This window comes from Zerene cesonia, chromosome 7 (assembly GCF_012273895.1).
Source record: "Zerene cesonia ecotype Mississippi chromosome 7, Zerene_cesonia_1.1, whole genome shotgun sequence".
NCBI classification, from domain to species: domain Eukaryota; kingdom Metazoa; phylum Arthropoda; class Insecta; order Lepidoptera; family Pieridae; genus Zerene; species Zerene cesonia.
Genome location: NC_052108.1, coordinates 5,064,196 through 5,086,741, shown reverse-complemented (window position 1 = coordinate 5,086,741; position 22,546 = coordinate 5,064,196). Strand labels below are relative to the sequence as shown.

The 22,546-nt window shown below is 35.2% G+C and overlaps 1 protein-coding gene across 2 annotated transcripts in view; it reads right to left on the bottom strand.

The window, feature by feature from the left end:
- The window catches only part of LOC119840844 (regulating synaptic membrane exocytosis protein 2), a 41,146-nt gene that overhangs the window by 4,844 nt on the left and 13,756 nt on the right, over window positions 1-22,546 (bottom strand). Inside the window, exons 2-17 of one of the 2 annotated variants that reach the window (XM_038367616.1) lie at window positions 20,953-21,067; window positions 17,412-17,517; window positions 16,230-16,383; window positions 15,720-15,953; window positions 14,110-14,279; window positions 12,612-12,752; window positions 12,117-12,367; window positions 10,169-10,293; window positions 8,842-9,004; window positions 7,902-7,960; window positions 4,805-4,995; window positions 3,969-4,143; window positions 3,480-3,633; window positions 2,785-2,967; window positions 1,933-2,094; window positions 1,354-1,561 (exon numbers count right to left, since the gene is read on the bottom strand). In XM_038367616.1, coding sequence (XP_038223544.1) covers window positions 1,539-1,561; window positions 1,933-2,094; window positions 2,785-2,967; window positions 3,480-3,633; window positions 3,969-4,143; window positions 4,805-4,995; window positions 7,902-7,960; window positions 8,842-9,004; window positions 10,169-10,293; window positions 12,117-12,367; window positions 12,612-12,752; window positions 14,110-14,279; window positions 15,720-15,953; window positions 16,230-16,383; window positions 17,412-17,517; window positions 20,953-21,067 — 2,406 coding nt within the window. In that variant the 3' untranslated portion in view covers window positions 1,354-1,538. Of the gene's footprint in view, window positions 1-1,353; window positions 1,562-1,932; window positions 2,095-2,784; window positions 2,968-3,479; window positions 3,634-3,968; window positions 4,144-4,804; window positions 4,996-7,901; window positions 7,961-8,841; window positions 9,005-10,168; window positions 10,294-12,116; window positions 12,368-12,611; window positions 12,753-14,109; window positions 14,280-15,719; window positions 15,954-16,229; window positions 16,384-17,411; window positions 17,518-20,952; window positions 21,068-22,546 lie in introns of those variants that run through there. The other variant, XM_038367617.1, reaches the window with a different exon arrangement.

Here is a 22,546-nt window from a genome sequence, read left to right as displayed (position 1 = left end):
GTAGTGGCGGCAGCGCAGCGCCGCGCGGCGGCAACTGGCCCGGCCCGAGCGGCACGTGCCCGTCCGCGCCGTCCGCCTCCAGCGCGCCGCACGCTGCCGCCGCGGGCACGGCCGCCCACATGCTGCCCTTGCGCCCCGTCGCCGTACCTGCATGCACGCACGCGCTCGTGATGCCTAACCGCACCCCTCCCACCCCGCACACCGCACCCGCGCATTGATATAAAAATGGAAAACGTGGAATGAAACCTTTTACGTTTTAACTTGTTTTTTAATTTGTGAATCGTGTTGTCTGACAATATAATATAGGCAATATTGTGTAATCCTTTTAACCATTTTATTTTACTCTAAATTTTAATTTTGCGTACGTTTTGAAATCTTTTATCTACCACTATTGTTATAGAAGATAGTTAATATGGCAAGATAAAGAGATTTTAGCGCGTATTCTATTAAATAAAGACAATTTTCATATCAATGTCCCCACCCAACGGGCGACGTCATAAGATAAACGGAATTTATATTTTGATGATATACACATTAAGATTAACAACAATACAACAAAATAAGAATGAACCATTCAATCGAACATTTATAATAAACACTTAATAAGCACGTCAAACAGCTTCGTGCTAATGTATACGGTTTCTTTAAGTACATAGATTTCAATCTGTATTTTACCTAAACACACACATGAAAGAAGAAGCATATCAACGAGTGCAGCCAAGAGTGTTTTCAAGGCTCTAATAGTCGCTTAAAGCAGTCTCCGATTCATTACGATGGTAAGCATTCCGTGTCATGAGCAGCCATTGATCGTAAGGTAAAGTTGGGTGTTAGAGAAGTTTTGTCATGCGACTGCCGGAGTGCGCTACGACTTACGCCTACTCGAGCGCGGCTCGCTCGCGCGTGCACTCTGGGGTCCGTTACACTGCGAGACCAACTACAACCTACGCAAGGTATATACAAGAAGTCTAATAGAATGCGGTTCAACAATGAATGATATTCGCGAAAGTAATGATTTCTTTATATAACCTAGGCGATACGATGCCATCGAGATGAACGTAGACGGGTAGCCGAATAGACGGAACACAGAAACAGATGAAGTGAGCGTGATCGCCCGCGACGGGGCATGCGTCAGGACAGGACAGAACAGACACAGTGAAGTGATGAGAAGCATCGGGCGCAGCCACATTCAACGGTGCGGGCGCGCGGCCGTCGCGCAAGCAATGTATGACCCATGCTACTACGTGGCCGCCGACCCCCGTCCCGCGCCGCATCCGCGCCGGCCGCCCCCGCCATCGCGCCTTATGTATTCGCATACACCGTTGCTCCGACGCGATGGGAAGAGGCGCCCGACGCCGACGCCACAAGCGGCGAAACGGCAGTCGGCCGGTCTTCGGACGTCACAAGGGATCGTGTACACCGAAACCGCGCACGGACAAGCCCCATGCACGGCACGGGCGTTCGCTTACCGAGGTGCTAACGGTCCGTCGCCGCCGACCGAACAAGCACAACAGTACAGGTCAGTACCCTCAATGTTTGCATTATCTAGTGGTGGGCGGTAGGCCTATTGGGGAAAGTGTATATAGCTACATAATACTGACAAATACTCTTAATGATTAACCTGAAGCGGGTTCGGATCCTTAAATACTTATATGTACGTTAGGTCACATGAGTAGAGTTCGAAACAGAGCAAAATTGTAATGGTCGTCTTTAAATCGCTATTTAACAATTATATCAATGAGGATATTCTTAAATAACACACGTTTCATCAATTATACATTGTCTAAATCGACCGATCCGAGAATCGGAACGTCCACGTGTAGCCCTCGTCGGTGGTTCTCTCAGTGACTTATGTAATTGCGGGGACGTATAGTGGGACAGAAAAGAGCAGTAGGAAGGAAGACGTAGAGCGGGTAGTCGGAGGAGAACACTCACGTCGTGCAGTGGAGCCAGAGAGCGATAGCGTGCGACCGAGCTCACCCTTGACGGCGCGCAGCGAGCGCAGGATGTCGTCGGGGTCGCGGCGCACGCACGAGGAGCGCCGCCGCTCGCGCCGCGACACGCACACCGGGCTGGCCTCGCCCGCGCCCGCGCCATCTGCGCCACCGAACATTGCACTCCTCTTGTACGTAGGGCGGACTTGCGCGTCGCGATATGCGACGCTTGCGCCTAACTACTTTTACTAGCAGTATTACCCGTTATTACGATATAGTCTTGTTTAATACGTTTTACTGTCTATATTTTTTACTGTTCAATTTTTGAGATTAAAGGTAGTGCGTCTGCGAATGCGCTACCCATTTTTAAGTGATAAGTAATAAGAAAAGGATTGATGGCTAGAGAAAAGGAATGGACTGAAAGGATCAGGAAAAAGGAAACGGGCCTCCGTCTTCCCCACTCACCGTACGAAACACAATAGCAACCTATTATTTCACGTCAGTTTTCTGTTGGGGTGTGGTACTCCCCATGCATGTATTCCCCTGAAGCATGCTCCACTCCCGCATTTAAACCGTTGCTAATAGTGTCCTGCATGTTTGATTAATTTTTTTTGACTTTATTACTTGTTATTTTAATTGGCAAATAAAATAAACACAACATATCCAGAAGCTGTGAAGTTGGCCAATAGCAGGTTTATATAAATTTGTTACCAATAAATTAAATAATCAAATATATAACAATAATTCTTCTACATAATTGTAGACTATATTTATACATTTCAATTCGGTAGCTTGTAAGCAAAAATTCAACAGAGCAATAACATATTATAGAAGTGAAGACGACTAAGACTACCTTTATCCTGTTGTTGAAACGAAGACCTGCGTGATCCAGGCAGAGAGCGAGAGAAATCCTTTCCCAGTTGATAAACTTCCACTTCCAGGGTTTCAGATTGAGACGAGCCTCGACGGGATCCAGCTACCCAAGCGTGGTCTGGGTGAAGCAGAGACGCACATTCACCAATCGAATCCACGTCATCTGAAATATATAAAACACAACACATAAAATTAACTGTGTGTAATGTACATATGTGCATATAATTTATATATGTTGTATTGACTTATTTCTTAAACTTTGGAATTATTTTTTGCATATGTATATCGGAAAAAAATAAACCATATTACTATTCTATTGAATTAAAAGTATGATTTTTTTTTAACGTAACCTAGTCTATTCTCCAGTAGTTCACAAACAACTGAACACGCTCTTCGCTTCGCTTTTCGCTCTCTATTCTTATACTATAATGATCTGCAGTCATGAAAACATTTTGTAATTATGATTGTTATATTAAAAATAATCGAAAAAATATTTGACTGAATAATAGTGTAACAGACAGTTTTGTTTAGAAAATATAATATATTCCTAGTTGTTGCAAAGTCAATTCACTAGGTAAACGCATTGTAACGTAAAACGGGTTATAACGGCATCTTATGTAGGACGTGGGTGTAGAGTGAGACGCGGGGTATAGTTAGTTAAGCATTAAAACTTACCAGACACAGATCGCTGCGATGCAAAGTCCCCGCGGCGCAGAGCACGAGCGCCGGACAAGGACGAGCGGGGTGAAGCGTTGGCAGAGCGACTCCCACGCTCCTCCAGCGTCCACCACACTGCGCGCTCTTCGGCGAATGCCTTCTCCAAATCCATCTGTCATTAATGGCTTGTGTTCAGTGTGTTTATTGTATGTTATTTTGTAGAAATAAAGGTTGATAGAAGTCATTGTGTGTTCACAATATAGGGTTGAACAATGGCGAAGTGAAGATTGATAATGTTTATAAAAACATATTAAGGTGCTGTCGGGTATTTATGGATGGCAGGTTTTCACCATGCAAAACAAAACAATCCCATATCTTTTTAGAATATACTATTCCTTATAAATTCTAATACAACGATCCACCGAGGTCGAATATACAACTATCCATCATCCTAAACTTGCAAAAATTGCCCTTCTTCACTAAATATGCAAGCCGAAAACCACTAACAGTGCACTCTCCAATCAGCACCGGATCTATCCCTGGGCACGCGTCCCATAGCGTCAGTTCGAGGGCACGCCCGGCCAGCAGGTCCGCGGTGAGTCCGCCAAAACTGAGAGTCGCGTTCCACACGGGGCTGCAAGATGCGGAGGCTGGGTCCGTCTCTACGGGCGGACAACTTTCCCTACGAAAATAGGATTAATCTTTTTATTGAGGATTTTTTTATACCTCGTTATATTATTTATGATGTAACATTATGCATATTTCAAATTGTTAACAAAAATGTTTGTTGGAAAGAAGACACTTCTTGTGATGTCTCTAATTATTGTGATAAATGTGAATTTAATTTACATAAAAGCACAATTGGTGCTTTATATTTTGTGTATTATTTATTTAAAAAAATGGAAGTTATGTTTCTCTGTTATAATAATAAATAATTAGTCAATTTCTCAAAGTGATCTACTTTATTAATGGGAAGGGAAGAATGAGGTCAAGGCAGCTGGAGAAATATAAATATGCAATATTTCTGTGAAGAGCAATAAAATGTTAATTCTAATATAAATTTCTCATATCTAGACGCAAAGAAAGTTTTCTTGAAATATTTAAAAAATCGGTTAGTGGCAGATGCAAAATATTAATAGAAAACATACATAAACAAATCTACACAATGTTTATTAGGATTAAATGTGCATAATTATCGATTCTATTTTTAAATACAATTTCTAAATAAAATGAAAATAATGTATAAAAAATAAAAGGATTATTCACGCTCTATAAGTGAACTAATTAGATTTAGATAGTACACCATTATAAACTATAAGACATGAAATAAAGCGATTATTTACAGCGACGGTAAAAGCCGTATCCTTGCAAACGCTTCAGGCTCATCCCCGTAGCCGAGCGTGTGGTCTCGCGGCGGGAGGTCGTCAGCCGCGATGAGAAGGACAATCAATTTGCGCAGATCGCACTCGAACCACACCTGCAATTGTGCTCTTGCTGGTGGACGCTCCCGGGCCCTCTCCGCTCTCTCCTGTTCCTACGTGCATAATACTGTTTTACCTCAAATGTCCTATATATTCTACGGAGTATACCAAACGTTACAGTATGATCCAAATTTAATAGCGGCTCGAAACATGGTTCGTTCCGATGCGATTGCAATTTTAGGTATCAGCCGGATAACCGAAATGCGCGTATCGAAGCTAAACTAACTAGCTTATAACTTCCGAGCCGCCGTTAATTTTGAATCGTACTGTACCGAGGATCGCGTAGTTCCATTTTGTATACTCCTGTAAGAAGATTTATAACTATTGGATCGAGAGTCGTAAATCTAGTGCCCATATTAAGTCGTTAAAATTTAAGTAGATACTAAAACTTACATTCCTGTTCAGTAATAAACATCAACAAGTAACTATCGCGATTGGTGAACGTCTTCGCCGACATTATAAAAGGATTAGAGTTTACTTCTCATTCGTGTTAACGCTCTAATATATTTTTCAGAATATTTTAAGTTTTTTATGCATTGAATATTAATTTAAAAAATGTTAATAGCATTTTAAAAACTGAACTATATGCGTTATTATCAACAAAAATGTGCGTTGTATATGTAACAAAATAAATTGATATGATATTCACATTTACCATATAATTTATTTTGTGCTTTTTTCATTTTAAGGCAAAAACAACTTTCAATGTTAATAGTTATTGCGTGGCAGGAATATTAATGATAGTCACCAAGTTTAAAGGGCAGGATTTAAATTTAATTTGCTAGATGTCATCACAAATCTCTGTGGATTCAAATATAATAGAAGGGGACGAAATGAAACTAAATTGAAGGGAGTAAAGGAAAATCTAAATGAACGGTTATCTCTGGAGTATGCGCCATTCAATCGTAACATGCAGAAACCATCAGCTATCACATCATCTGTCAACGAGACGTTCTCGCCTATATCTGTGCGATCAGAGCAATGCATTCATGTTATCATTCAGAGATTCATATATATTTAAGTATTATTCGTTCATTAACTTTTATTTTTTAAATAAAATAACATGCTATGGGCGTAGGCTATCCATACAAAGTAAGGAATAAAATCTGACGCTTTCGTCCGCCATGCATCAAGCTTCATCATGCTGAACGATTGATAAGCCGAAATTTATATAACTCTATGGACGCATTATGTTTCTGATATTAAATCTATTTTTATTCATTAAAATCTAATGCCAAAAATCATTGATATAGCATCTAAAATAGTATCATGAAATATCTAGCTATGTGACTCTACAATTTCATAAAAGGGTTACAGCTATTGACTACAATCGATTTTGTTTTGTATTGAATAGAATTCGTATATTTTATTAAACAAGTTTCATGATTATTCACATTTACACAATATTCTATTAGTATTGTTATTCAAATAACACGCATTTTTATCATTCGTGTCAGCTTGCTAGCTGTGTATAAATCGACTAATAATATCAAAAGTCACGATCGTTATTTGTCAACACTCATATTTGAAATCAGAACGTGGTGTCAGCCTGTCGGCGACAACATATATTCACACATGGCACATCATGCATGTCGCAATGAGTCGATCCAAAATGAACATTCGAATAGTAAAGCGCGAGCTGTATGTACACTGTATATTTGTGGACACATCACGATGTAAGCGGTAGTGCGCCTGTCGCTCAAGGTGTTCGCGATGTTACAAGGGCGGTGTGCTTGCGGCCACCGTCCAAAGCTCCTACGGTTCTAGTTGCGAGCGACTCGGAACATGGTGCATCACACTACGCTAGACCAACAGCAAGACGAGGTACAGACACGACGTAAGGCAAGACGTAACAAACGGGTATGCTGCGTAACTCGGACCAAGTGTGTGTGGCTACTGGCTCACCTCAGCGAGGGATCCGTTTCGTTTCTGTCGCTTCTGATCCTCTGGATCCTTATTTCTTTATCACTCTGTCGTCACGTTTTTATCTTGTCGGTTTTGTCAGGTGTTATATTTTTGTGAGCAATCATGTTGTATCTATGTTCTGTTAAAGCTTAAGCGTCGACGATGTCTAGCTTAACTATTGAAGTATTATAAATTTACATCGTCGTGCTACCTATTCAAATCGATTAATCGATCGTATATAACCTAAACTACCAATCAGCACTATTATTGCGCTTGGCGCATTTCTACACTTACTCATATTTTTTTTATTGGTCCTATACCGTCAACGGTTCCCTAAAAGTTCTTCAAGTGTTGTTCCGAATTTAAATCGATGGGGTGATAGAAAAAATAAAAATCTGAAAATAATTATAGGTAGAATTTTTTCACACACGCTTCACTCGGGTATTACAAATGGTAACAAATAACAATAAATAACAAACAAATCGTGAAGTATAATCAGATAAACATCTTAATTAAACTTAAATATCTTTTTATCTAAATAGTAAAATTTAACAAATTCGAACAGGTACACACCTACATTCGTAAATAGAAACAGTAACTCTCTTACAAATAGAGTGGAAGATGTAGGAGAAATTAGTGCTACAGTATCACAGCATATCAACGGTTACCAACTCCAGCGCTTTATTCAAATAGCGTTATTATTAACAGTTTTACAAAACAAATATAAGAAAAATAAATATATACATTAAAAAGCTATTTAGAATTGAATAACATGGTGATAAATTACGTTATATTTAACAGCTTAATTGTTAGGTACTATTTATCTACTAATTTATCATATATAGAAAGGTCGTATTTAATAAGCGATATATATCTATTACACAGTTACGGATAAACCTTAGCAACGATTCGATTGAACAATGTATGAGTTAGTTAATCACAACAGAAGGGAAGCGCACCGGAGGAGGTACCGAATGACGTATCTACAGAGTTCACCAGGGAACGTCTCGTCTCACAACACATATTACAATTAAAGCCTGTATGAGTATTATACCGGGGTTTTCGGCAATTTCCGTCGAGTCGGCGACGACGGCGATTTGTCCGTTTCAGGTTCTGTGGATCAAAGAAACGTATTATTCTCGAGTTGACTGTATTTTTGGTCAAAGGTTACGAGGATTATTTGCGAAATGCGTATGTATTGAAACATTTCTGCGTTAAAACATACCATTATTCAGAAAATGTAAGGACACCGTAAGCAACAATAAATACAAAAGTAATTCAAAATATGTTCATTTTAAGTTTAAAATTGTTTATACTCTTTAAAGATATGAAAGATACCTCAACTATCTTATAACTTTGTTAATGAACGTTCTAGAACTGTGATGGGAACATATAGTCAATTAAAATAGTTTAGGCTCGTAGCTACGGCGATGAATTTTCTATTGACAAAACATACACTTATCTAGATCTAATCTATGTTCAAAGTAAGCCATTAGTCCTAATCCTATTGATACTATAAGCCTATAAAGAATTATATGTTTTCCAGACATTTCCCAGGACAGCTTCTAATACTATTCTACGAAAACATTTTAGTCAATAAATAATTAATTGTTGTCGATTTAGGCTAGGGATTAAATTATTCAGTATTAAAAAAAACACAGCCACAGCAATAACTGAGGAGATAGGAATATTGTTAAAGGTATTTTTTATTACAGGTTCTTTAAAATAAATTAGAGTCAATCAGTGTCAATATAAATTGAAATGTACATAAATCCTTACTTATATTATAAAAATGGAAAAGTGCTTTTGCTTGTCTTTATAATTTATATCACGTCGCAACAGAGTAATTACATGCTATGTTTTTTTGTGTCTGGAGACAGTAAAGAGACTGAAGCACTCTCCATATAGACCATGTAACCGCGGTGAAACACCCAATCTCCACAGAAATATTCCTTGTCTACGAGAGCTTAGCCGCGCACGGAGTGTTAGTTTACCATAAAGAGCGTGGTGGTGCGGCGGCAGAGCGGCCGGCGCGGGCTCGTCCATCTGGTGCGCAGGCTCCACCAGCAGCTCCACGGTGTCCCCGCCACGTTCCAACACTGCGCATACTTCTTCAAAGCTTCGCTCGGTTAGTGATACCCCGCACCATTCTAGGACCTAGGTAAAGTTAAATACCTATTATAGAACCGAGACGTAGTGAATTTATTGTCTATTATGTTGCGTTTAGATAGGAAAGGTGAATTTATCGTCCATTATGTTGTATTTCATGTGGCACGAACAGTAACTTTAATAATTAGCACCATTTCGAGAATTACGGCCGAATAATGTCATTGTAGGATATTGTCAATTATATTAATTACGCTTTATGTGTTGATCATAATACGAAGAGATCCGACTTTAAATAGATTAGCAGATAAAGTAAATTAAGTATGCATATATTATTATAACAAAAATAATAAAAAAAAACACTTCAAATAATATCGATCAAGATTAAGTTAATTAATCACGCATTATTATAAATGTTACTCAAAATTTCTATGTGATAAGTACTGGCTTTCAAAATGAGTGCACTCCATAAATTGTTGTGATGTAACAAATTTAAAATCTCATACAGACTACTTAAGGACCTGTTTTTGAACATTATTAAAATTACAAGATTTATAATAATGAGTATAGGAAATTGACACCGTGCCATAAATTATCTAAGACATTAAAATAATTTGTGTTGTTTAAAATTAAAGTGATCAATCATTGGTATACGTAACGAGTTATAATCAATTTCAAATGATGTTATTTGTATGTATTCAATGTTTCGGCGGAGTCCGAAAAAAATATTCGGTTTTTTCTTTTTATATATATTAAAACCTAACTTATCTCATAAATATTATATTTGCTTTAATGGTAACATGTATAAATAGGTAAAAGATAAATTAAGAAGTTTTAGTCAAGTTTTAAACGAAGGCTTGTCCAGATAAACTCATATACCATACGATAGTTTTAAAACTATAAACCCACCGTTGCGGTTTCTAGTTTAAATATGGCCAGACGTAAAATAACTTACTTTCTACAATTTCAGTTATCACATCGTGTGAAATCACTACCGTAATACACTCCTCGGAAGTTTTTTTAATAAATTGTAAAAATCAATGCAGTTCTTCATTATCTTTTGGTTTTTAAATATAAAAAAATACTGTCTTGAACAAAACGTATTTCTGATAGCGTAATATATTTTTTGAAATATAGAAAACTAATATTTTTTATGGGTACAAAGGTAAAAATGGGACACATACAAGCATCGCTATTATAATATTGGTTAAATACCTTATCCCCTTGCTGCAGACCGGCCAGGTCGGCGGGCCCGCCGGGAACTGTCCACACGATGACGGCCTCGCGCCGCCCGCTCGCGTCGGGCTTCCCGCCGACCACGCGCATGCCGAAGCCTCGGGCTGGTTTGTTTATATTTTCATTCACTACTTTATATATATTATATATCGACTCAAAACTCAAACTACACTTCTTATAAAAGTAAAATAGTCTAAGCATTTACCACCGGTTTAAAAGCAGTTTATACAGAGAAAAGCCTAAAAGAAACTCTGTAGTTGTTCTTTTAAAATCATGCCAATTTTTTTTCATTTTAATTGTGCATATGATGCCAAAATTATATTGTGTCACAGTTCTAAAGAAACAACATTCGTGGATTTTCATCTTCCACATATAAATGTTACAGTAGGTTCTCTAATTCTATGCATGTTTATTATAGGTTTTACATAAAGTACTACTAAACTGAGAAATTTTGAAAGAATAGAAAAGATCAAATTTTTTCTTTTCTTTCAAAATTTCTCATTTATAAAGCATTTCAATGCTATAAAAAAATAAATTAAAAATTAAATTTGCTACTAAACTGTTTAATACTATGAGAAATTTTATTGCAAAAGCGTACACCTTCACCCATTATACAATATATTCCGTATAATACTTTCCCGTTTATAATACGTAAATATTGTAAAGGATTAGTAGGGAAAACTGCTTCTAACTTTTACGGAATAAAATGTGTAACTTATTATATTGAATCTAGTTCGATAGGGATATTCGTTCCATTTTTAATAAATTCCTGTAAAATATATGTAAAATATATAATTTGTAATGAATTTGATAATATGATTTGATGTTAAAAAAATAATTGTAATTTTAACTGAGAAAATATTATAATACTCTATATTGACTCCGTTTAATATTACTCTATGACCTAACCTAACCTAGCCGCGACTTCTTTTTAAATTAAAATTATACCTGATGATGATGTACCGAAATCAGTCGTTCATCATCATCATTCAAAGTGAATATAAGTGGAACTGGGGAAGTGAGTGTTTTTATTTTGAAGAAAAAAAACTTATACTAAACGCCTTGTAAGCGGTGAATAATACGTTTAAACTACACAATATACATATACAGGTATACAAAGGTCAAAATAATATAAAACACAAAGTAAATTTATCACTTTTCAGCCTTCTGTACTAAAATAGCTTTGCAAAAGCCCTTCGTAATATAAGGGTTCAGTGATTAGAGGCGACTTTTGTCATTTCGCTTACAAAGTAAATCAATCTCAAATTTAAATAAAATTGTCATCTGTCACTTTTTTCTACGATGCCACAAAACAAAATTGCCACTACAAAATATTACGAAGCGAATGAAATGACTTCGCCATTTTAAGACTAGATTTAATTTAATTGAAATGCATTCGAGAATATGCGGTGCATTCAAGAATTTTCCTAGAAAACTTATTGCATGTCGAGTTATTCCTATTCGTTTTAAAGCAAGTGCCATTCTTAGCGAAGCACCAATTAAACGATTTCAATGCTTTGCCAAGTCACACCTCACCGCGGTAAATTCTCTTTTAAATTAATATTTAAGTCCTGTGTACGTAAAAAGAACAAACATCGTAATGAAAAGGATCTTACAGGTCAATGTAAAAAAAATAGAAAGAAGTACTACAAATGAATGAAACCAAATAAAAACAGGCATGTTATGTTATTTTTATAATGTAACAACTTTAACTACAGTTATTAATGAATAAGACATTCAGTAATAACTGTGGTATAAGTTGTTTATAACTATAAAACTATAATTAGGAACAACTACATACGTCCAACGCTTGTGCTTCACATTTTCGTATGAGTTTCTATAAGTTTGTTTAGTTTCTATTAGTTTATTGTGTCTGAATAAAATATACTGCACAACGTTTTTACTTAATACCTACAAAATGACTTACATCGATGGCCTTTATCGTTGGGATCTCGTCGCAAAGTGACTCTTCGTGGTGTACGATCATCTACATCATGTATAACAATTTTGATGGCTTCCGCGTCCACAGACATTTGCCGAGCGGCTGCTGCTGCGGCGGCAGCGGCTGCAGCGCTCGCGGACGCAGCCGCTGCTTCGCTTTGTTCTGACGTCCGAGACGCTAATGCGGCCATGGCGCTTAAAGCGCCCGTTCGTTGCTGCAGAGCCGCTATATCAGGCCTAGTGACGTAAATATTAAAAAATATAATCCAATCAATACATAATATAAAAACGATGCTTCGGTAACTCATGTAAGTGTTGTAATAAAATGAGAAAAATACAATAAATATCAGTTTCAGCAAAGCTACGATAAACATGACTTGAATTTCTTTTAATTCGCAAACCCGTGATTCGTGAAGCGTACAAAATTTATCACAAACGCGTCAAGCGTGAAGTTGATTGCATGGAAAACGTTAATGCTTACAGTTGGCTGCCCCGTCGCCTGACAGGTCGCTCATCGTCTACGCTGAGGCCGGCGATTTGCGGCGCGCTGTCGGCCGGCTCCGTGTCCGTGCGGTACGAGCCGCGGCGGGATCCCGCAGCCACTACGTCCACTGCTGACGCCCTGGGTAAATGACAAATGGAAAATAGTCATTGTTTTGTACGTATTTAAAGAAATCACAACCAAAATTGGTCAGATTTTATTTATTTTATGGTTTACAAATGGCCAACCTTGGACTATAGCATATTTTTGAAAATGAACATCATACATATAAGCATTAGATACATTATTACTTGAGCACTTTCTCTGTGCGAAATATTATTTGAAATTTTACCCAATTCATAACTCTCCAACTTTTCCTGTTTTAGATACCAGATATATTTTACAAATTATGGGAAGTTACTACGTATTGGAAAAGAGACTTATTTTAACTGTCAATTAGCTGTGAATTATCGTACTTATGCTTTACAGGTAGCACGTTATAAAATGTTTATGTAGCAGGTAATTCACCATTAAAAGCTCTTCCGTGTTCACTTGAAAGTAGAGCAAGACCCTCCAATTTTATGACCGTCCTGAATTTAAGTCGTTAACTTTATTTACAGAAAATGTAAGCGTTATCGAAAATCTTTTGCCATATCTTCCGTATAGCATCTTTTAGTCTTATCGATATCTTATAATTAGGGCGGAACGTTTGTTTACCGAGTTCTTTTTGGATATAAAAATACGTCGTTACTTTGAGGCCTTATCTTAATGATACAAGAGCCTTACCAAATATAATTCAAATGAAGTCGAAATATTTGAAATACATAGTTTTTTGTTGTTTAGTTTGCATTTGTGTGTAGTTAATATAATACTAGCTGTGACCCGCGGTTGAAACCGCGTAAGTCCGTATCCCGTAGGAATATCGGTATAAAAAGTGCCTATGTGTTATTTCAGTTGTCCAGCTATCTACGAAGCAAAATAGTATTATTATTCACCAATAGATGTCAGGAAAAAAAACACGAATATGACATTTTCTAAAAAAAATTCCTAGCTAGATCCATTTATCGCCCCCGAAACCCCCTATATACTAAATTTCATGAAAATCGTTGGAGCCGATTCCGAGATTCCAATTATATATATGTACATATATATATACATATATATATACATATATATATATACAAGAATTGCTCGTTTAAAGGTATAAGATATAAATATAATATATAAATTGACTACACAATTAGTTTTATTGATTTATTAGATATTGGTGAGTATTATGCAAGTCGATTTAAGAAATAAACGTAGTAAATATTTGCATTTGTCTGATCACGATTTGATTTTCGAATGTATACCTATTTGTGAAATGTCATGATCGATAAATGAACACTATAAAAATATCTTTTCAATTGGAACCAGAAGATTAGCGCTTATAACGAAACAAAATCCGTCTACATAATATTCATACACAAGCTCGATAATATTAAACCATTGTACATGCCTGCGTGACATGGGCGGCGGCGCGGCGAGCGCGGGCTGGTGCGCCTTCTGCTCCTCGTCGCACGAGTGCTGGCGCGGCTGCGGAGTGCGCACCGAGCGGCGCCGCGCCGGCGTCACCGTGCTCGGCCGCCGCGACTCCACCATGGGCGTTGTGCTGCCGCCGCCCTTTAACTGCCGCCACGGGCAGCGTGGTTAAACGAGTGCAAAATTCATTTACAATCACATGATGATAGATGGTTCTAGTATAGAACTAGTTGTTAGTGCGGTTACTGGTTTGGTGGTTTTATAGAGTAAATTAAGTTAAGGTAAGAGTGCTGACATTCAGAAGGCTCATATCCTTCTCTTTATCCTTTCCAGTCCAAATTCAAGGGCCTTTATTCCTCTAGTCAAACATTTCTTAATCCCTTTTCAATTTAAAGGTTGCATTCCTTTTGTAGAAGCGTTCGGTCTGCAATCGACCTTACGCTTCTCCAAATGTTCATGGGCGGTGGTAGCGTTTAATGTCAGGCGACCCACCAGCTCCAGGGCTGACGACAACATAAAAATATGTCACTCTTATGCTAATACTACATAAATGAGTAGCCCATTTAATAGTTACATAAGGTAAAAATAACATTAAGTATTAAGATAATAAGTACAATATAATAAGATAATAAGATACAAAACTAAATTCTCTCTTATCCGAATTAAATTAATGTTCAACAAGACAGTTTCACATAGAAATATAATTATTATTGATTTAAGCTAGATTCACGGTGAAAATATTTCATAATCGGTTAATTACTATGAACCAGATAGCTATTATTTACATCAATTAATTTCAGTATTTACGCGTTATATAATCTGTCTGAAAAGCAGATGAATTTTATTCAAATATTAACGAAGTTTATAATTACTTAATGTTTAAATAATAAACAGAATATTGAACTAACATTCCGACCGTTAAAATGTTTTTTTTTATAATTCAGCTAAGAGTTGCAATTAATTAAGCGACACGATCAAACAAGAGGTCCCGAGTGTCTACTCTTTTTCAATAAAACACTAAAACAAAGTGATCAAGTGATTGCTGTGTGAACAATGAATAATGGAAAAACGATTGAGCGAGGATCGGGAACCGTCCGCGTCGCTTGGGACAAAAACTGCAGTTGGAAGACGTACGACACTTTTTAATTTTTTCTATTTTCTTCTTTCGGGAAAAGATTTCATATCATATAATGAAAAAATTCTGATAGAAATATTTCCATTCAGACTTCTACAAATTAAATTAGATTTCCATGTCAGGTTCGCATACAAATTATTATATTATCTTCAAGGAAAATTGTTAGTAATCTACTTAATAAAATACAAATTTGCTTTTGAATAGGTAATATAAAAGAATAACCTGTGTATGTCTTTGAATAGATTATTACTATTTTTTTCATTTAGTTATAAATACACTTTTAAAATATGCATTAAAATAAATGCCTTGAAATAAATATGACTCTTTATAATACATATCAAGTATGGTTAAAATAAATTTTCATTATGTCTCCCTTCGCCCCATCTCCCCGTATATTTAAATGAGAGAGTACATCACAACATTAGTACAATTCACGACCTTGTATACATTACCTTTTCCAATTCCTTTAAAGATGCTGGCGACACATCTGAATGTCGCCTCAGTTCTGGTGATCGAGGCGGTGCGAGACCACTGCTGCTACCACCGCTGCCGAGCCTAGCCTCCGAGTGTCGCCGCTGTAGAGCCTCTAGTATGGGCACGTCTAGAAGAGAATCTGTGCTGTCTTGTGCAGCGGGCGGCAACCGCGGCCCGGCCTTGCGGCGGCATACCGAGCATCGCCATGAACTCTGTTATATAGAAATTATCGTTTTTGGAAAACATGTTTGTTAAATAAATATCATAGAAATATTTTCCAAGATCGCACCAAATATTATCAAAATTATAAAAATAAAATCAATATAATCCTTTTATGTCACAGATTTATTGTAATTTTTATGTTATAACTGATACTATGCTTATAAAATTATTATCTCGGGTAATATCCACTGATTTCATTTAACAGTTTAACTAAATTCAATTTTTTTGTATTTCACATAATGTATATCAACCAAAAATAAACTTACAGCTTCGTCATCGCTAGCCGGCTTGGAGTAGGAAGAGCAGTCTTCGCACACTCTATGCTGGCAGCCATTGCATATGTGGAATACTTCGCCTGGCTTCAAGGCTTTTAGACATACTCGACACGCGCCGGCACGCGAAGGAGCTTTGCCGGCCTCGCTGAACATTTATATCAAATTTATATTTATTGCTCATCTTCATTTTATATGATACATGCTTATTTGTACGAAGAAATTATAAATTAAAAGTTTGTATGATATGAATGAAAACAAACCTAATATAAGAGTTAATGCTATAAATTTATTCATAATGATTTCGCCATTTTGTCTAGAAAAATACGGTAACGCGGTTTCTTTTACTTAAGTGTCGTGTTTATTAATTAGTATTTGCATTAGAGATAGAATAGATACTATGGAAAGAAAATAAAAAATATGATGCTCTCGGTAAACTTAGCGAAGCTATTTCCTTGAAGGTGTTAAAGTAATAAAAGTTATTTGCAAAGGAAATTATTTTCTTCGATAGAAGTTACAATTTAATAAAGGATTGCAAATGGAAATCATTTATAATTCCGTTCACTTATCCCGTTCATTTGTTTCTTCTGAAATAAAAGTTCGCCAAAGTTTAATTCGCGTTCCTCATAACGAAAAAGTATTGTTTATTTATACATGATTATTCTGAAAGTTTTTGTAATTTTGTTTTTCGTAAAGCTATAAGTTGAAAATCTTCGAGTGTAAAAAAAAAGAAACCTAAAAGAATGCATAGCAATTTTGTGCTATTCTCATAGAAATATAAATGTCACAAAATGACGTAATCCTTAATGAATTTATTAGGCCCATAAGTTCGCGACAAGCCTATCACGTAAATCAACCATTGTATAATTCAATTTATCAAGTCGATAAGAAAATGCTATAGTTATAAGCCTATTGCTCGAACTGTAATACAATTCTGGTACATAATATTGAAATCAAATTAAATTTAAATTAGCATGCGTTTCAGAATGGAAGCACATAATCCAGATAATTACGCCCCAGATCTATCTTTCGATAAATATCTTCTAACATGAATTCCACATGCAATACGTACTTACGATGATAATATAAATAGCTACAATTGTGACATTCTATACTGCAGTCTAGGGACTAATAATTTGCATCGTATTCAATGTGGAGGTTTAATATGAAACTTACCGTTCAGTCTTAGCGGGTTGTGCTGGGGGTGGCGGTTGGGCTGGCGGTGGAGTAGGAGCTGGCTCTACAGTCTCCGTTACAACAGTCCGAGGTCCCAATTTAGTTACTAAAATATAAGCTTATATTTTAAGCAATGCATGATTGCTTTGCTTTCAGTCGAAATCGTGTTATACTTTCATTATATTTTCATATGAGTGTATGAAATATGTATATGTATGATTGCTATTAAGCCTGGACTGGATCTCATCTTATGGAATACATTTTTCAAGTGCTTAATGTACGTTCAAAGGTATTTTTAAATTTTCTTGATATAATTGTATTAAAGTCCGTTTATAATGTAATAAGACGAATTTATTAGAATATTAAATCATACCTTTAATAATAAGAGAATATTACCAATGTATGAGAATATTATTAAAATCAAAGAATTGTATTTATTTATAAAATCATTTATAGATAAATATTATTTGTAGAAGTGAGTGGAACGCAACTATTCAAATACAATCGCCGGAAAATGTCGAAGTTATGTGAAATAGAGTAAATTCAAATATGTTGAGAGACAACTCAGCCACTCCATTTCTGGAATCCACTAACAATGAATGCGTGCCAGCGCCCCTGGGAAGCTCTCAACGATATTTCGCTGGAATATTGAGAAACGTTCATAAATTCCTCACTGAGCTCCCATCAAATACTCTTCGTTTTTGCTTAACGTTTATGTTGTATGTATACATTTTTTTGGGTGGCACAAAGGTTCTCTCCTAAATATAATAATGCTAACAATTCAGCACGCACTACAGCAGCTTTGTAATTTACGTAGGTTGTAGGTATAAATATTCCAATTCCTTTTAACCAATACCATACCATAATATTCTAAAAAGTAACACATTAATCCATTACAAATTTTTGTATATTGTATTTTAAAGTGTGTCCATATCAACCTTTGATACTTATTTCGGAAAACAAATCTAAAGAGTGGTTTGTTGACGCCACAGTTGAGAGATCTTTATACGTTTTGGGTCATAATTTTTTTATTCGTAAAAATTAAGTTTTGAATATGATGTTGTTACTCACACATTTTAATAATCCAAAGAAAATAAATATATACTTCTCCATATCTATAAAAGATACGAGATTTTCACATATTTGTTGCTATCCTAAAAATATTATAAGTGCTGTTATAAAAATATATCGAGATAAGAAAATAACGAAACAAGATAAACAATATTCTATTCCATGTATAAAGTAACATGTTAAGATAAAAATAGTTATACGACTTGTTTAGGCCTGAAAGATTACGAGTACTCAGTGAGATATTCCACCCGACGGAGCTTAAAACCGATATCGACTTTCTGCCGGGTTGCTAAGAATACTCTTGGGCATGCCGAGTAATATTTCAGAAGTCTATGAATAAATACCTGTGATCGGGGTATTATATAAAAGCTATAATCGTTTATTAAACGTACACACTGAATTACTATCCTTATAAAATTGAAGATGCCTTGGGTTTTTGTGTATTACACGAAATAAAATACATATAAATATATTCAATGAATGGTTACTAGTGTAGTAATACGGATTACTATGTTATTTTACGAAAATACTATTTCCAGAGTATAAAACTAAAACTAACTAACTTCAACCCAGAGTGGAAGTTGGAACTAATCTTTAAGAATAGTATAACATTATTACTTTAGATTGTATAATACCTCGATAATTTTTATACTACAAATAAAATCGAAGTATCTTAACTTCGATTTCTTTAAATATGTATCGTTTCAAGATACACATATTCATAATTACTTTCAATCCTCTTATAAATGAACAAACATCTGAGCTTTTGCGATTTGAGGGTTAGGGTTCGACCACAAATCGCTGTGTATAACATTAACTAAACAAACGCTTATATTGTTATAAATCCTACTAGTTCATATAATAAACTTGCGTATACTTCTATTCCACAGCTTCTACTTAGGCCTACTTATATCAAGGACTTATGATTAAAGCCAAAATTAGGTCCGTCATTCGCCGATCATCAACGACCGCGCCTTTACTCGCTCATATGTATTTAATTGTGTTTTTTGAAACCTTAATTTATGTAAACTCCATTAACTCTATTATAAAATATCAATACTTTTAGATAACACATCGCGTCATCTTTTTGTGGTGCAATAAGTAATAAAGTAATGTGTGATTACATATGAATAAGTAAATACATAACTGCGTGTAAATACAGTTCTCCCTAGACTCAAATAAACATTGTAACATAAGACAGAGCTCAGAATTGAAGCAGAGTTCAACGTAAATTAATAATATCTTCCTACGCAAAATTATGTTTGGGAATTAAGGGGATATAATATACAAAGAAAACAAAAGTTCTTCTCCAAACATTGTGTTTGTCTTATTGTTTTGTTAATTATTTTTGTGTTAAAGCATATAGATTTATAAAACAACTGAAAACAAGTAATAATTACATACATTTTTAGTGTCAATTTTTTTTTATAAAAAAGATTCCTATATTTATGGTAGATACCTTCTTGTATATACGTACAACAATGTAAAAAATATGCTGGATTCAATCTTCGGTGGAAGGTAATAAAAAAAGTACAAGACTGATAAGGCACATATCATTTGAACATAAAAAGACCAGTGAAGAAGATCTGAAATTCATCCGTTCAATACCCAAAAGGGATCAAAGGATTATAATAAATTTTGTATTTCATACTTCAATGTACAAAATTAAAATTATAAACATAAACTCTGTCCTTAACATTTCAACAACTTTGGTATTTAAACATACGATGAAAGATACTATGTTGGAAGAGCCGTCTGCAAATTGTAAATTTTAATTAAAACCTCACTTTCGGAACAACTTTGTTTTGTTAATTTTTATGTTTATTACAAGTTTGTTTAGTTAATTAACGCGCCTGAGAATAATACCTGATAATGTACTCGTAATTATTTTATCGTTTAAATTATTTCAATATTTTATATGTTCACTGATTTGGTCCGAAATAGTATGGTCGAGTCCATCATGACAATTTTAGCATAAAAGCTTATTACCAACAATATTACGTTGCAATCTGAGCAATTATTAATAAAAACTAAATTGAATCTCAATACGTATGTCTAGTTATATAGTGTGACACAAAAAATACGTAAAAAAAATTACATGGCATCTGAACACTAGATTAGAATGACTATGTGTTATTTTGATGAATATATTCCAAAATTGTCACTGTTTATCTGAAACGGCTTTCATCATCCATAAAAAACGATACATTGTTGGAATTTACTTAATACTACCTTTCCAACCGTGGCTTCGCTTGAGTGTACTACACAATTTTATACCTTTCAGACACAGAAAAAAATCCTAGTCTTATAGGAGGTCTGAATTTAAAACTTACATTTTTCAGTATTATTAAGTTAAAATATGGTCTCCTTTTTTACTGTATTAAATGTATTTTAAATGGGTTGGTATATGTACATCAATGTTTTCCGAATAGTTTATATTTATTATTGTTAATATAATTAATAGTGTCACCTTTGTCTTGTGCTGTGAGTAATGACGATGAGAGAGTCTGGCGCAGTTTTCCGAAGGCACCCGGATTGTCTATTTGTCCTGGGACTGTGTTTGCCGTTTCATCTGCTGCCACCATCTGCAATTATTATCATCAGTTAAATTGATTTATTGATTTCATTTATTTTATTTTATTTAATAAGGTCATCCGACACCTGTTAAATTATAACTTATACCTAAAATACACAGATTTAACAAATGTGACAGGCAATTACAAGTTTTAAATATTATTATATATATACATTACAGACATGTTTTTAAATATTCACGGATTTTATGACAATTATCGTGAAACCATTGGCATGCTCATTGATCACTTCATGCAAACAATAATAATACATAGAAAAATTTTAATAAATACAACCTGTGGCTTGTCATGCTCAACTGTTTGAAATTAAATATGACGTTTATTGGCATGAGATTTGTAAAAATAATAAATAAAAGCAACCTCCTATTTGGGTCATACATCGTTTCGCAAGGTGAGTAAGTTTGATGTACCCACCTACTAATGCAAAACAAATACAAAACTTTACTTACAAGAGTGCTGTAATAATAACATATAACGACTTGTTAATAATAATATATACTGATTGTGGGAGGGAGTAAGGAAGCCGGAGGCCCATAACCTTTTTCTCACCATTCCCAGTTCATCCCTTTATTCCCGTTGTCAATCCTTTCCTTATCCTTTACTCCTTAAAAGCGGGCAATATATGTTGTTGCAGCGGCCCTACCTCTACAAATGGCCGCTGGTGATCGCTTACTATCAAGCGAACCCCCAGCTCAGTTGCCCGCTATTACATACATATACAAATGGTTTTCACATATCTTTACATTTTGTGTATTCTGATAATCTTTTCTAATATGAGCACTATAATATGTAGTTATACATTCGATTACTTATAATCAACAAGATAGACAATCAGGAACAAAAAATGTCCTCCTAAAGTTACAATTACAAAACAGTTACAAAAAAACAACCTAACTTTTGATACTTTGTAAATTCGACTTTGACTTACGTGACTAAGATTAAATTTACTTTGGTATAAATTGACCAGCTGACTTAGCTCGTTGCATTTAGCACGTTGTGTGAATAAAATGCTCTATAAAATGCTGATAAATGATTTTGCTGCTATATAAAATGATTATGATTCACTGTGTATTTATTTCAAGTAGAATTAATAACAATCACATTTTAGGACAGTTTCAAGTTTCAAGTTCATTTTTGTATAGGATTGTCTTCAGACAACATATATAACTATATCTATATACATATCTAGTTGCTTTAATAATTATCGAAGGCTAACACCTTATTACTACAAGAAATGCGAACTTTACGACTTTGTTAATATTTGTATAATACTTAAAATTTCACAGTTTTAAATAAATAAATGCGTGTAACAACACATACCTTAAAAAGGTACTTATTAATGAGGCTAACCAAAAACAAGCGAATTAGTAATGATAAAGCACATTCCACACAAGAGCTCGTGTCCTGAAACGTGTCTTACAGCAATATAACTCGTTATACTTAAATAAAGACAAGGTAAAACCGTCGTAA